The sequence below is a fragment of the Bombina bombina genome, chromosome 6, assembly GCF_027579735.1.
Source record: "Bombina bombina isolate aBomBom1 chromosome 6, aBomBom1.pri, whole genome shotgun sequence".
In the NCBI taxonomy this organism is placed as follows: Eukaryota; Metazoa; Chordata; class Amphibia; order Anura; family Bombinatoridae; genus Bombina; species Bombina bombina.
The window spans coordinates 893,795,250-893,811,314 of record NC_069504.1 but is presented as its reverse complement, the minus strand read 5'-3'; the positions used below and the strand labels follow the sequence as shown (position 1 = coordinate 893,811,314).

At 39.2% G+C, this 16,065-nt stretch overlaps 1 protein-coding gene across 1 annotated transcript in view; it reads right to left on the bottom strand.

Moving 5' to 3' along the window:
• The window catches only part of WDR76 (WD repeat domain 76), a 38,241-nt gene extending 23,112 nt beyond the window's left edge, over window positions 1–15,129 (bottom strand). The window contains exons 1-7 of the mRNA XM_053716157.1: window positions 14,972–15,129; window positions 13,466–13,740; window positions 11,028–11,117; window positions 10,464–10,522; window positions 2,014–2,140; window positions 1,139–1,237; window positions 500–546 (exon numbers count right to left, since the gene is read on the bottom strand). Of these exons, the coding sequence (XP_053572132.1) occupies window positions 500–546; window positions 1,139–1,237; window positions 2,014–2,140; window positions 10,464–10,522; window positions 11,028–11,117; window positions 13,466–13,720 (677 nt within the window). The 5' untranslated portion in view covers window positions 13,721–13,740; window positions 14,972–15,129. The remainder of the gene's footprint in view (window positions 1–499; window positions 547–1,138; window positions 1,238–2,013; window positions 2,141–10,463; window positions 10,523–11,027; window positions 11,118–13,465; window positions 13,741–14,971) is intronic.
• Between the last annotated feature and the right edge of the window lie 936 nt (window positions 15,130–16,065).

Here is a 16,065-nt window from a genome sequence, read left to right as displayed (position 1 = left end):
AAAGGGTTCACTAGCTGGCAAATCTTGCTCTCTCAACATAATAAAAGTACAACATTTTTACAGATCTCAAATCCAAAATAGCTCCACATTTTTGTCAGCTTAGTTGTCCTACTTCGAGCCAAGTCAATTTATCTCTTTTCATCAAAGGCAGATTATATCACCAGGCTCTAAACTATGTTTAAAAAAAAATATACCACAATCACACTTACGCACAACCTCTTGTCTAAATCATAAATTACTCATGGGAAATGAGTACAGAGACGTCCCTTTTTTATGTCAGTAAATGAGAAGAGGAATTGGGCATTACCTGTATGCAGATCCTTGTTAACACTTCAAAAGTTTCCCGTCCTACACTTACACTAGAAACCAATATTAACCTGATGGTATCTCCCCCTAGTTTACATGGTTTACTTATTTTCGTGATTTTTGCAATAGTTTTGTGCAGGTTTTATCATAGTATGTCATGTTTGCAAATTTACTACAAATGAGCCCTCCTTACTTCTTCAGGTTTCCTTGTTGTGGCTTCTCACAACTTCTTACTTCTTCCTGTTTTATCATATAGGAAATTAAATAAATTACAAGATAAATAAAAACTAATTGTTTTCAAATATTATAGTAATAATAGCAAGCAGTACAGATCACCAAGACACTAAGGGCTAAATTACAAGTGCAGTAGTATACACACACACACACATATATATATATATATATATATATATATATTACATACACACATACCCACCCATCTTTAGACATGTATATGTATGTTAAAAGCCCTTTCCCAGGTTTTTTTTTCTTTCTTTCTAACACCCGAGATTTCATATCTTATACCTTATAACATGTGTGCAATATTTTTTTTCAAATAATTTTTATTAGTGTTATTATGAGTGTTACTATACTTTGCAATGTATTTATGATGTTTTATGCAACTTTTTATTTTCGCAAAACAGTTAACCAGAGATAATAATTCCAACGTAAATTGCGATTGCGCTCATGCTTACGCTTAACTTGTAATACAAGCAAGTCCGATGAGAGCAAACCCTTGCACTATAATCCTTATCGCTCAGGCACAAAAGATTGCGCTCCACTTGTAATCTAGCCCTAAATAGGTTGTTTTAATATAAACACAATAACAAACCTGGCTAATAGATTTCCACATAGTCATGAACATCCCTACTGTTTCTTTATCTGCCTGATTGGAGGGAATCATCTCGAAAGGACCTGGAGGCTTCATTGGCTAAAATGTGAGAGATAAATACACTTTTTAGAAAATGTCACGAATGTGATATCTACTAATAACTTGGAATTAAAATAAAAAATGTAATATATGTAGGCCACTAAAGAACAGCATGAGACTTCACCTAATTATATACTAAGAGCAGCATGTGTGACAGAATAAAAGCAAACATTTTATTTCATGAATCAGACAGAACATACAATTTTAAACAACTTTCCAGTTTACTTCCATTATCAATTTTGCTTCATTCTCTTGGTAACATTTATTGAAGAAGCTGCAATGCATGCACTACTTGGAGCTAGCTTAACACATTGTTAAGCCAATGACAAGAGGCATGATGTGCAGGCTCCAATCAGCAGCTAGCTCCTGAGCCTACCTATGTATGCTTTTCAACAAAGGATGTCAAGAGAATGAATCAATTTAGATAACAGAAGTAAAGTGGAAAGTTGTTTACAATGACATGCTCTGTCTGAATCATGAAAGAAAATGGTTTGGGTTTCATGTCCCTTTAAAGTTTTGTTTCAGTGCCCCAGTGCATAAAACAGTCAATGGGAACATACCGACTGAAAACTCTTATAGCTACACTTCTTTAAAATAATGCGACAGCCACACAAACTGCATAAAAACTTGTTATAACAGGATTCCAGTGTACGGTGGTCCCCAATATAGCACAGTGAAGAACAACTTCCATCATACACTGAACACAATACTTACAGTCCTATACAGCCTTCCGCCTAACATGGGGTTATGTCTATATAAAAACTATTTCTACTCACATGTTCTTCTACCATTGGTTCTAGCAGTTCAGGCTTGTCGGGGAGTGGGGCACCTGAAGGATCAATTCTTTGCAGTCTCATGGAACGACGCCTTACATGCTCTACCTCCTGTTTTTTTGGCTTTTCTCTAGATGAAAGAACAGAGCAAGATTTTTTTCCCTCCTAACAATCCATTAAAACCAATAGATAACATAGCTACATAAAAAGGAGGTGAAAACTAGAAATCTTAAAGGGATACTGGACCCACATTTTTTCTTTCATGATTCAGATAGAGGATGCAATTTTAAGCAGCCACCAATCAGCAAGCGCAATCCAGGGTTCTGAACCAAAGATGGGCCGGCTCGTAAGCTTACATTCCTACTTTTTCAAATAAAGATACCAAGAGAACCAAGAAAATTGATAATAGGAGTAAATGAGAAAGTTGCTTAAATTTGCATGCTCTATCTGAATCATGAAAGAAAAAAATTGGGTTCAGTGTCCCTTTAATGTTCCAGTGCCCTCCATTCCAATCTATTAAAATTGCTATGTGAAAACATTGCATTAGAAGCTTATCTGTTGTATAAACTGTACAAATTATGTATGCAACTATCTGGTTTTCTTATATTTGAACTGAGTAAATACATAAAAAATGTATATAAAACAGGCTTTTTAAAAAGGAGTTTTCCCACAGATCTATACCAAAGCAAAAAATATGCAGTTAAAGTGAATGTAAATTTTGATGATAAAGTGCCCGTTTTTTTAAAAAATTTGATTAAAAAAAGGGCACTTTAATTCATCAAAATTAACATTTCACTTGTGTTGTGAAAATACTTACCTTTTAATCTTGACAGCCGCTCCAGCTTCCCCCGGTCGTCGCAAGCCTCTTCCTACGACAGAAATGACGGATCGGTCATCCTCCAATCACAGTTTCCCCCCTGGGGGAACCAGTGTCTGATTCAACGCCATGATTGGAGGAATCCGGATTCCTCATTTTAGACCCAGGAAGAGGCTTTGCGACGGACGGAGGAAGCTGGAGCTGCTGTGAAGATTAAAAGGTAAGTATTTTCACAGCACAAGTGAAATGTAAATTTTGATGAATTAGTGCCCCTGTTTTTAATCAAATTTTTAAAAAAAACATAAATTATGCTTACCTGATAATTTTGTTTCCATCGTGGGGAGGAGAGTCCATGGCTTCATTCATTACTATTGGGAATGAACCTGGCCACCAGGAGGAGGCAAAGACACCCCAGCCAAAGGCTTAAATACCTCTCCCACTCCCCTCATCCCCCCAGTCATTCTGCCGAGGGAACAAGAAACAGTAGGAGAAATATCAGGGTATAAATGGTGCCAGAAGAGAAATTAAATTTAGGTCCGCCCACCGGAGATACGGACGGGAGCCGTGGCCTCTCCTCCCCACAATGGAAATGAATTTATCAGGTAAGCATAATTTATGTTTTCCATCTAAAAGGGGAGGAGAATCCACGGCTTCATTCATTACTATTGGAAACATATACCCAAGCTCTAGAAGACACTGAATGAAACCGGGAGGGTAAAAGGCGGACCCTGATCTGAGGGCACCACAGCCTGTAAAAACCTCTCTCCCAAAAGCCGCTTCCGCAGAAGCAAAAACGTCAAATTTGTAAAACTTCATAAAACTATGGAAGACCAAGTAGCCGCCTTACAAATCTGCTCCATAGAGGCCTCATTCTTGAAGGCCCAAAATGAAGCCACCGCTCTAGTGGAATGAGCCGTGATCCTCTGAGGAGGCTTATGTCCCGCTGTCTCATAAACCAAACAATCAAAGCTCCTCAGCCAAAAAGAAAGAAGTAGCAGAAGCCCTCTGACCCCTGCGCTTCCCTGAATACACGACAATAATAGATGTAGATTGTCTGAGGTCCTTTGTAGCCTGAAGATAGAACTTCAGGGCACGGACCACATCTAGATTATGAAGTAACCGCTCCGTCGAAGAAGGGTTAGGGCACAGAGAAGGAACAACTATTTCCTGATTGATGTTACGATTGGACACCACCTTGGGAAGAAAACCCAAGCTGGTGTGAAGAACAGCCTTATCCGAATGAAAAAGGAGATAAGGTGGCCCATGTTGCAAGGCCGCCAGTTCAGATACTCTGCGTGCCGATGCAATGGCCAACAGGAAAGGGACCCCTTGCAGAACCCTAAGGACCAAGTTTAAGCTCCATGGGGGAGCAGACTGCTTAAAGACAGGCCTGATTTGAGACAAAGCCTGAACAAAGGATTGAATGTCAGGGAGCTCAGCGAGTCTCCTGTGTAACAAAACAGATAATGCTGAAATCTGTCCCTTTAAAAAGGAACTAGCGGCAAGTCCCTTCTCTAAACCTTCTTGAAGAAAGGAAAGAATTCTGAAAACCCTCACCTTGTGCCAAGGGTATCCATGTCTCACACCATGTCAAGTAAGTCCTCCACAGCTTATGGTAGATGCACAGAGTGACTGGCTTCCTTGCCTGAACTAGAGCGTCAATCACACTTTCAGAAAAACCTCTCTTGGCTAATCTCCACGCAGTCAGCCTCAGAGAATCGAGTTTCTGATGTTGGAAAGGACCCTGTTCCAGCAGATCCCTGCGACAGGGTAACCTCCACGGCAGAGGATGACATCCCCACCAGATCCGCAAACCACGTGCTCTGCGGCCACGAAGGAGCAATCAGAATGGTCGACGCTCTCTCCTGCTTTATGCGTGCCACTATACGAGGTATAAGTGGTAAGGGAGGAAAAATGTACGCTAGATCGAACCCCCAAGGCACCGCTAATGCATCTATCAGTTCTGCCTGAGGGTCCCTCGACATGTAACAGGGAAGTTTGCAATTGAGTCTGGATGCCATGAGATCTATCTCTGGCGTCCCCCATCTGAGACAAATCTCCGCAAACACCTCGGGGGTGAAGAGACCATTTCCCCGGATAGAATGTTTGCCTGCTGAGAAAGTCCGCTTCCCAGTTGTCCACACCCGGGATGTCGATCGCCGAAAGCAAGCAGTTGTGGGTCACCGCCCATTCCAATATCAGAGACACCTCCCTCATTGCGAGGGAACTCCTCGTACCCCCCTGATGGTTGATGTAAGCCACCGAGATAATGTTGTCCGTATGAAACCTTATGAAGTTAAATGCCCCCAGACGGGGCCACACCTTCAGAGCATTGTAGATTGCTTGAAGTTAAAAGATATTTAAATCGGATAATTTTCCCTGTGCCATTCTGGCATCCAAAACAGCTCCCCATCCCGCCAGACTCATCCGTGGTCACAATCTCCCAGGACAGTCTCAAGAAGGATGTCTCCATGGACAGTTGTTCCGGGCGGATCCACAAAGAGAGGGAGGTCCGAGCCCAAACATCCATGGATATCAGCTGTGAGAGATCTGAATGATCGCCGTTCCATAACTGAAGAGGCCTGAGATGAAACCTGGCAAATGGAATGACGTCTATGCTGGAGACCATGAGCCCAATCACCTCCATACATTGGGCCACCGAGGGTCTCTCTGAGGATCGAAGGGCCAGACAAGAGGATGCAAGCTTCCTGCGTCTCTGATCCGTGAGAAAAATCTTCATGGACACCGAGTCTATGATCGTGCCCAGAAACTCCACCCTTGTGCTGGGTACCACGGAGCTTTTTCCGGAGTTTATCTTCCAACCATGAGAACCAGGATGTCGTCTAGATAGGGCGCCACCGCAATGCCCCTGGATCTGGCTACAGCACGCAGGGCCCCGAGAACCATCGTGAAAACTCTCAGGGCCGTCGCCAAACTGAAAGGAAGGGCCACAAACTGGAAGTGCTGGTCCAGAAATGCAAATCTTAGGAACTTGAAGTGGTCCCTGTGAATTGGAACATGAAGGTAAGCATCCTTCAAGTCTATTGTGGTCATGAACTGCCCCTCTTGAACTAGGGGCAAAATGGACCTGATTGTTTCCATTTTGAACGATGGAACGAACAAAAACTTGTTTAAACATTTCAGATCCAAAATCGGGCGGAACGTGCACTACGAACAGATTTGAATAATACCCTAGACCCCTTTCTGCAAGGGGTACTGGTACGATAACGCCTAGAAAGGAAAGATCCCTCACACATCCTAGAAAGGCCTCTTTCTTTTCCGGCCTCAATGACAGGTTTGACACGAGGAATCTGCCCCGGGAGGGAAGGACTTGAATCCTATCCTGTAACCCTGGGAGACAACCTCCAGAACCTAGGAGTCCTGAACTTCCTGCAACCAGGCTTTGGAGACTAGAGATAACCTGCCCCCTACTCAGTCTGAAGACCTGTCACAAGGGCTGCCCCTTCATGCCGACTGTCTCTGTGGGCTTCTTGTTTTGTTTGGATTTGTTCCAAGACTGAGCAGGCTTCCAAGTTCCCTTGGACTGGTCCGCTTTTGCGGCGGGCTGCTGGCGCTGGGCCTTATCCACACAAAAGGGACGAAAAGTAGGCCTCTTTTCTTAGGGTAGGAAGGCACCCTTGCCTCCTGTAACCGTGGAAATGATCGAGTCCAGGCCTGGACCGAACAGAATCTTTCCTTGAAAAGGCAGATACAGCAACCACAATTTAGAGGTCATGTCCGCCGACCAAGATTTTAGCCACAAGGCCCTGCACGCTAAAACCGACACTTTGCATTCAGGCGGATAATTTGCATATTGGCATAGCAAATGAAAGAATTGGCTACCCTAAAAGCCTCAAATCATTTCACACTGGGAATTACACCAATATGACGCAGCTCCAGCAACCGCGGCTACGGCTGCTGCCGGCTGAAAACAAACCCTGTGCTGAAACATCTTTCTCAGCATGTTCTCCAACTTTTTATCCATGGGCTCTTTGAACGACAAACTATCCTCTAGGGGAATAGTCGTTAGCTTAGCGAGCGTGGAGATGGCCCCATCCACCCTAGGAATGGCCCTCCAAAGCTCCAACTGAGCCTCCGGAATGGGGGAAAAGTTTCTTAAAGGACGAGGAAGGGGAAAAGAACCTAATCTAGCCCATTCGTTCTTGATAATGTTAGCCATCTTTATAGGAACCAGGAAGGTCTGGGGTACCACCCTGTCCTCATATACCTTATCTAGCTTAGAGATAGAAGGTTCCTCCAGAAGCTTCGGCTCCGAAACCTCTAGAGTAGCAAGCACTTGCTTTAACAAAAAACTCAAATTGTCCATCTTAAACCTATAGCCAGGCTCCTCTGCCGGAGCTTTATACGACACGAATTGCAACCCAGAAGGAGTCCCCTCCGAAACGTCAGAGTGGGCCTCGTCATTGAACCACTCCGCAGGAGCATCCGACAAAGACAAGTCCTGAGTCGGGCCGCTCTGAAAGGCCCTACGCTTGTGGCGTGGATCACTTTAGAAACCGCCGTCTGCTGTTGATCCACAAAATCTGGCGGTCAACATATCTCTCCCGAAGGAGCAACAGTCGGACCCCGGGCGCTGCATGTGCAATAGGGAACTCAATTCGGGAACGCACCTCACAGGACAGAGAACCCTCAGAGGTGGACGGCTCAGTGGTACTAGACATTCTTTTAGTCTTGGATGTCTCGACCCTCTTAAGGCATGTGGAACATAATTGGGCAGGCTGCTCTACCAGAACCTCACAATAAACACAGGAATGAGATTTTGTCAAAGAGGGAATACCCTCTAACGCGTCAGAATTCTTTATAATCGCCAATGGCCGGGGCACTCACCACCTCCTTTGAACCGGACTACAGAAACCGCTTTGTCTCCGTCGCAGATCAGACCAGAAGTGAAGAGCCCCACAAAAAAAAAAAAAAAGACTGCACAAAAACTCTGGGAAAAGAACCTGATAGTTCCACACATCAATGACACACAATATCATGTATAACCCCCACCTACCAGGAATATTAACCTGTGATTCTGTAAAGATAAGAGGCACCACACTGTGGCCCTGTCTTCTATATTAACATTGTGTATAAAATGAAACGATCTTACCAGAATCCACGCCGTGGAACAGGAACACAGCCCTTCAAGTGTGACAGGTCATAGCAGCGCTCCTGATATGGACTTGAGAGAAGAAAGTCTGCGAAACTCGTCAACTCCGATTGCTGTAGGAGCTGTTAATATGAGTCGGGATGGTTTTGCAAAAGAGACTCTCCTGCATCTCGGGACTTTAACTTTCACCCAAGCCCTCACTGAGAAGCCTTATAGGGCTACTTAAAACTCCTGTCCCATTGTGAAGAGTAATACCCTCCATAAGAGACCTCCGAATCTTTGGCACCTCTCTGCCACCTCCTGTGACGAAAGGCAAAGAATGACTGGGGGATGAGGGGAGTGGGAGAGGTATTTAAAGCCTTTGGCTGGGGTGTCTTTGCCTCCTTCTGGTGGCCAGGTTCTTAATTTCCAATAGTAATGAATGAAGCTGTGAACTCTCCTCCCCTTTAGATGGAAACTGGCACTTTATCATCAAAATTTACATTCACTTTAAAGCAAAACACAGTGGCTAGTTCACTTAACCAACAATAATATTTGAAGATGTATGCAATAAACAATTTTGTATAAATTTGTTGTTTTATAATCAATACATTTTGTTTAAATGACTATTGACAGAGCTGCAGAATATGTTGGCACTTTATAAATAAAGCATAATAATAAAACACTTTATAAATGTCCAAACAATTAATCACAAGTGTCATGCTTTAAAACTGTAATTTGAACTATAGCTTTAATTTTTTTTAAATGAGAAAAGAATTGTGTTTATCAACATGTGATGTATGCATGTGCAAAAAACAAACAAGTAAACAAAATACAGTGCAAATGCCCAAACATTGTGCAAAACAGGCCGAAATGAGATTTCCAAGAAGAGTAAGGCTGTTGAATTATGAAAATCCAAGAATTGTGTGAAACCATCTAGACTGAAATATAGTTGGTGTGGGGTATCAATGCAAAGCATCTGCTTTCTGGTTTTGGTACTTTAGACATCAGAAAATGTTGAAGTCAGCTTCTAATTTTCTTAATAATGTTATAATTTCAAGTATTTTTTTATAAATAAAAAACAAATCTCTTTCCCTATTTAGTCCTATCAATTCCTATTTTGATTTCAGTAATCAAAATCAACAATTGCCCTAAATAAAAATAGTTTCCCCTAAAAAAAGGTTTGCTTCTAACTCAGAACCATCAGACGGGGTCTCCCAGTCAATACAATCAAATAAAGTTTCAGTGGCACCTCAAGCAGAAGAACCTTTATCAACTTCAATCTGCACCCACATAAAGGTGGCATTTCAAAACTCAGCAGCCCTTATTTGTGTCCAACATTTGGAATTTGAAATAGCAGATTTAGCCTGTGGTAGCCACACCTAAACTGAAAGTTTCTATACTTAAGTCCAGGCTATTGACAGGCTATGTAAACACAACCAGTAGAATAAATTACACTCCAGGTGGGGTGAAGAAATCATAACTAATAAAATGAAACTTTTTCCATTGTTCTCTCTCTCTCTTTAAGTATTGAACTTTGGTTTACAGACAAATATAAGATAAGAAAGCAAGTATGTGTACACAAAGTGATAACATAATGAGATCTGATTTTATCTGCAAGCTCAACCCATGTTAATAGGATGTGGTTTCAAAGCACAAAACCAGCTATTTCATATACACAAATTAACTGAAAATAAAATTTCTCATACATTTTATACTTTTTTTTTACAGTATACTGTCCCTTTAAAGGGATATTAAACACTAAATAAATGCTAGATAGAGTGATGCATTCAAAGAAAATATTAGTCTGAGAAGAACATGTAGATGTATTTTTTTTAAAGTTTCATTAGCTGTTTAAATACTGAAAAAAAGTTTAAAGTTTTAGTGTCTATAAAATAATGGGAGCTGCCATGTTGTAACTTAGGTTACCTTCTCTGCTGTGGCCAATTATGGACAGTTATAAAAATAGGTCACTAGAGTGTGCAGCCAACGGCTGTGTGGAACTGAACTTCCATTTTTAACAGGAACTGAAAAGCTCACAATTTCAGAATGGATTTACAGGAAAGGGGGACAAAATAAATAATGAAAGTATATTGCAGTTTTTTTTTACATATATGATTTATCATTTTATATGACCATCTCAAAGTGTTTAATGTCCCTTTAACGACAGTGAATAGCCATGTCTGCAGACTCAAGCCCTGATTGGTCCCTCTAAAAAAGGCAAGCTGTAGGTGGAGTCTGGCTTTGAAAAAACAACTGCAGTAAATAAAATGATGTTACTTTGCTTTAAAAAGGTTTAGTCTTGGCAGATATGTTATTCTATAGCAAGACAACAGAAATGTCTTATAATTACAATTTGTATAGTGTCCCTTTAAACCATCTCCTGCTAGCTCTCAAAAGCTCATCACTATATTTCCTTTAAGAATTTTTGCGGAAATATAAAACAATATTAAGGAAGACAGACAAAAAAAAAAAAAAAAAACACAAAACCTAAAAATTTTAGAGCTCTGTTAAAAATCATATAAAAGTATGAGAAGATTTTACCTTTTAATACCACGGGTCAGACTTCGATTTTGTTTGGAAGGACGAGCATTTGAAGCAGCCTGTAAAAAATATTTATAAAGAAACGTTCAAACAAAATATAGCTGCTGTACTGGGCAGCTATAATGTAAATCTTCTAAGAAAATTATAAAATGCAAATATAAAATGCAACCTAAAAAAGAATTCAAAGTCTGTTAAAATAATGTCAGCATGCGACGTATCCTGCTAAAGACATACTTTTCTGTAATACACTCAAAAGGCTATAAATGTGATTTTGTGTATATATGTATATATAATAAGGTATGCAAATTAAGATAATCTGTATGTTAATGCTCAGATTACAATATATATATATATATATATATATATATATATATATATATATATATATATATATATATATATATATATATATATATATATATATAGTAATCTGAGTATTCACATACAGATTATCTTAATTTTCATACCTTAATAAAAGTTATTACTATGCAAAATAAGGATTACACTTTTAAATAAAGAATAATAAAATCATATTTAGTATTTAGAATAAAAACTTTACTATACCTCAAACAAATTCAAACATGAGAGAAATTTTGTATTTTCTTTTATGTTTCTTAACCTTTCTAGTTCATATGCTGACAGGCCAGATTGTTCCTGCAAGAAAAAGAAAAAAAAGAAACAGGTGTAAAGTTTTCGTATATTAAATAATAGATAGCCTACAAAATGCTACCCAACAGGTCTTTCTATAATCAAATTCTAAATCTAAGACACAATTCAATTACCCAACTTCCTAATTTTAATCTTTCACAAATGACAAGAAAACAGCTGCTTAAACTCATGATCTGGAACAAAAAACTAATTTTATGGAACAAATTTACTATGTCACTTTTTGACAGAATTAACTTTTTTTTTTAAAACAAGTATAAACACTGTGTTCAGAGCCTCCTGGTTAATCCATTATAGATGATGAAAATCACAGTCTTGTGTTACTAGATAGTTTCAGAGCTGATAAAGTAGATGTTGCCACAGACTACTGATATCAACCACAGCTAGGTTTGTCTAGGGCAAAGTTTCTCAACCGCGGTCCTCAAGTACCTCCAACAGGCCAGGTTTTCATTATAGCTGAACTAGTGCACAGGTGAAGTAATCAGCTGATCAGTAGCCTTGGTAACCAACATGCTCTCATCCATCAGCTGATTATTTCACCTGTGCACTGGTTCAGCTATAATGAAAACCTGACCTGTTGGGTGTACTTGAGGACCGCAGTTGAGAAACACTGGTCTAAAGTACCTAACCTGGTGAAGTAACATTGAGAATATTCTCAAATGGCATGTCTGGCGTCTTGCCAGAACACTTCCAGATCAGCAATATAACAAATGCTTCAAAATCTGCTGGGTACAACCAACCCAGCAGAGTGTGCTTAAAGGTATAGAAAATAAGTGCCCAAATATGCACTTGCAAATTATCTATACTAGTTATTAAAATGCCCCATGGTGTTAAAAACAATATTCGCTGTTTATTTAATAATAAATTATCTACCGCTTGTCATGCTAAATAGTTTGTGACTGTAGAGTCTGATCCACCCTCTAGAGAAGATGCACTCAGGCTGTCTCCACACAAAAGCCAATCAGGATCTATATCCTGTTTAGCCTTTTATCACGCATTTAGCTCTGTCTTCATTGGGGCACTCATAGAGGCGCTTACTTTTAAAGTGGGCAATGTCGATCACAGCAATAACAGAGTCTGATCCGGCAACTAAACTGCTTGGGAAACAGCAAGGACTTGTCTACTGCTTAGCGTTAACGCCCCTGCTGTTAGCCTGCTCAATCACAGTAACGCCCTGTCTGGAACGTTATGGGTGTTGCTGTGAAATTGCAAAGCCGTACAGAGCCTACTGCGCACGTGCAGGTAGCCAACATTGATATCAGCGTACAATTGCACTAATGGGAAGTTTCACATTCAGTTCTGGAGGGCTTGGGCTAGTTTTTAATATTAGGTAAACTACAAAAAAAATTTTTTACAAATAAGTTCTAATTATATCATACTGCAAAATGGTTAAAGGGACAGTCAACACTCGATGTAACTTAACTCTATACCTTAGATCAGGAATAGAAGATTCCGCTGCACTGCATCGCATGTTGAAACACTAACAGTATTGGAGTAATCAACCAAAATACAAATGTTTATTCCATGTAGATATGGCCGCCAAACTCCTCCCCATCCTCCTTCGTCCCCTTCTCTAATATTTTCCCTGCTCGTTCATGTTCCAAAGGGTGACGTTGCTGTTTCTGATAATGCGCATGTGCATTATCTTCTGCCCGCTCGCAAACGCAAGCTGAAATCGTAAGTGCTGCTGTGATTATCCATTGCGCATGCGCAATTCTCTGTGAACGCTTGTTAATCCAACCGAGGATTGGATTATGATTGGAAGATTAAAAAAAAAGGAAAGTAAATAAAATAAAACAGTGGGGGGAGTTTGGCGGCCATATCGACACAGAATAAAAACATATGTATTCTGGGTGATTACTCCTATACCGTTAGAGCTCATCAACATGCAATGTGGTGCAGCTGCATCTTCTATTCCTGATCTAAGGTATGGAGTGAAGTTGCATCGGGTGTTGACTGTCCCTTTAATAATGAACTATTCTATACAATAGTACAGACAGTTAACTCTTTTTCTGTCCCTTTAATAAACAACACTGTGATATGACTCATTCCCAAGCTCTATAATAAAGTACAACACTGTCACATCAGAATCAAAGAAAAATTGCTTTTAAGAAAAACATGAGAGAAAGAAAATGCATTATATTTACTTTATTTAACTCATTGGCTGCTACTATAATCATGTTACAATTCTAATATTCTGGTCTCCTAACCCATCTGAGCCGCTGTAAGCTCACAGCACCAAAAAAATCCTGTGCAAGCTGATGTTACACTATCTAAGCAGTAGAGAATGAAAAGTAATTGTAAATGAATGACTGATTATTTTCAAGACAATCCACCTGATCATAGAGTTCATCATGGTCCGAGTCCTCATCAGATGCTGTTTCAGCTTTAGTTTCATCAATACGCGACACCACCACAACTGGGTTCTTTGCATTGTTTTGCTCTTTACGGTTATACACTCTCTTCTTCTGGGGCTTCTCCTCTTGAGATTCGAGAGCCAGCAAACGTTTCCGTGGGAGTCTCTGTTTTGCACAATTCATTTTATTGGGGGACAATACAGATGATTGTAAGAGACCGGAATCCTGGGTCATGTCACCTGGTGTATGTATTTCTAAGAAAAGAAAAACTGTTGTTATTTTGGTCAAGTGACAAGAATAGTAACTTAAATGTCCTGCTTATTTAGTATATCCTAACTATTATTTCTAGGTTCAGAACTGCACCTCTGGGACCACTCTCCTTTTATTTCTGTTTATAATCTGATAAATATTGACAAAATTATGTCTTATATAACAGCACAGTAAGTCACATGAAAAGCAAAAAAAAATCTATACTTGACACATATATGCAAATTCAAACATTTAAAGATATTTGCCTGTAAATGTTTAGTTATTACTTGCTTATTGATTAGCAAAAAGGTGTCAGTAACTCCTTTTTAAATAGATAAATATTAAATTATTTTAAATTTAAGTACCGGTAATTTAAAAATATGTATTTTTTAATTGCTTCTTTTTTTATTTTAAAGAGAAGTGCGTATACATGTGTATAAGGTTTGTGAATAGACATTTTTCACCAGTCTTACAAGTTATAACAGTATACAACTTGAATGCAATGCTAGTTGATTCAGCTAAGTGGCTTGTTTCCAAAATTCTAAACCGCTAATAATCCTTGCATAAGCGTGGGGGGGGGGGGGGAATCAAGCGAAAAATTCTCTATAATTCACACAAAAAAATAAAAAATCTTTATGTTCATCATTTTTTTAAAGGGGCAATAAAATCAAAATAAAACTTTCATACTTGAGAGAAGACTTGCATTTTTTAAACAACTTTCCAATTTACTTCTATTATCAAACGTGCTTTGTCTCTTGGTATAAATCTAGGTAGTCTGATAGGAGAGTGCATGTGTCTTTAGAAGAATGTGCATTTTCCTGAGCTCACCTAGACTTACTCTTTAACAAAGAATAGCAAGAGGCGAACTAAAGAAAATTGATAATACTGTGTACAAGTAATATGGAAAGTTTTTTACAATGTCATGCCCTATGCAATACATCTAAATTGTATTTCGAGTTTGCTGTCCCTTTAAAACAGAATAGGGTATAGAGGTTGCTGTTAATGGTTCTTTGAGAACTTAGTGAATCTAGGGCTGTCATATACATAATCATTGATTGATCCGTCACATCTAACTGTCCTACTCACACGCATAAGGGAATATAATGCTAAATGGGGAAATAAGTAGAAGATAAAACATTTAGCGGAGCGGGGAATTATGAAAATGATGAGGGAAAAGCGTATCATATCATTAAGATAATATAAATAATTGGTAAATTAAAAGAAAACTAAACTTACTTCAGCCTCGTAGTCTGCACAGCTGGTAGTTTCGTAACTATCTCTATCGATTAATTTGCATTAGAGGGCGGAGCTTCACTTGAGAAGGCGGAGTCTGAAGTGTATAATAATAACAGCAGTTCACTTCACAGACTACTGCAAACTTTAGGAATAGGCGCGTCCTTGAATAGAGTGAGCGGTGTTCACGGTTTACAATGGCTGTAGCTGGCTGCAGGAATAGAAGTTTACACCCACTTTGCAAACCAGAATAGAAAACTGTAACCCAATTTACTTGCTTATTTCCCGCCACATTTTTACTGTTGTATAATACTCAGAAGAGAGGAAGTGACGTTGTTGTTGTTAGTTATGTGTAACGAAGTTGTAATTTACTTACATTATTTATATCCCAGCAGTGCGCATTCTCAACGTCCTAAACACTACCAGGGTGCACGCAAGCAGAATTATTATATAAATCCATAATCATCAGCATGCACTCACTGGATTTACTGAAAAAAGTGCTCTACTGGCACATAAACTGCCATAAATCACGTTTTTCAGTAAATCCAGTTACTGTGCATGCTGATTTTATATATATATATATATATATATATATATATATATATATATATATATAGGAATATCTATTTACAAATACATATATTCCCCTTTGTGCAGAACATTAAAATGTGAGCTATTTACAGTAAATACACAAACACTTTATTAAATATGAATATTGCATAAATAAGTTTTTCATGTTTTCTGAACTTATATATATGTCTATATATGTATAAATATGTATATTACCGGCCACTTTATTAGGTACACCTGTTCAATTCCTTTGTAACACAAATGGATAATGGGCCAATCACATGGCAGCAACTCAATGCATTTAGGCATCTAGACGTGGTAAAGACGACTTGCTGAAGACTTCAGAAGTTCAAACCGAGCATCAGAATGGGGAAGAAAGGGGATTTAAGTGGTTTTGAACATGGCATGGTTGTTGGTGCAAGACGGGCTGGTCTGAGTATTTTTTAAAAACTGCTGATCTACTGGGATTTTCACGCACAACCATCTCCAGGGTTTACAGAAAATGGCCCAAAAAAGAGAAAATATCC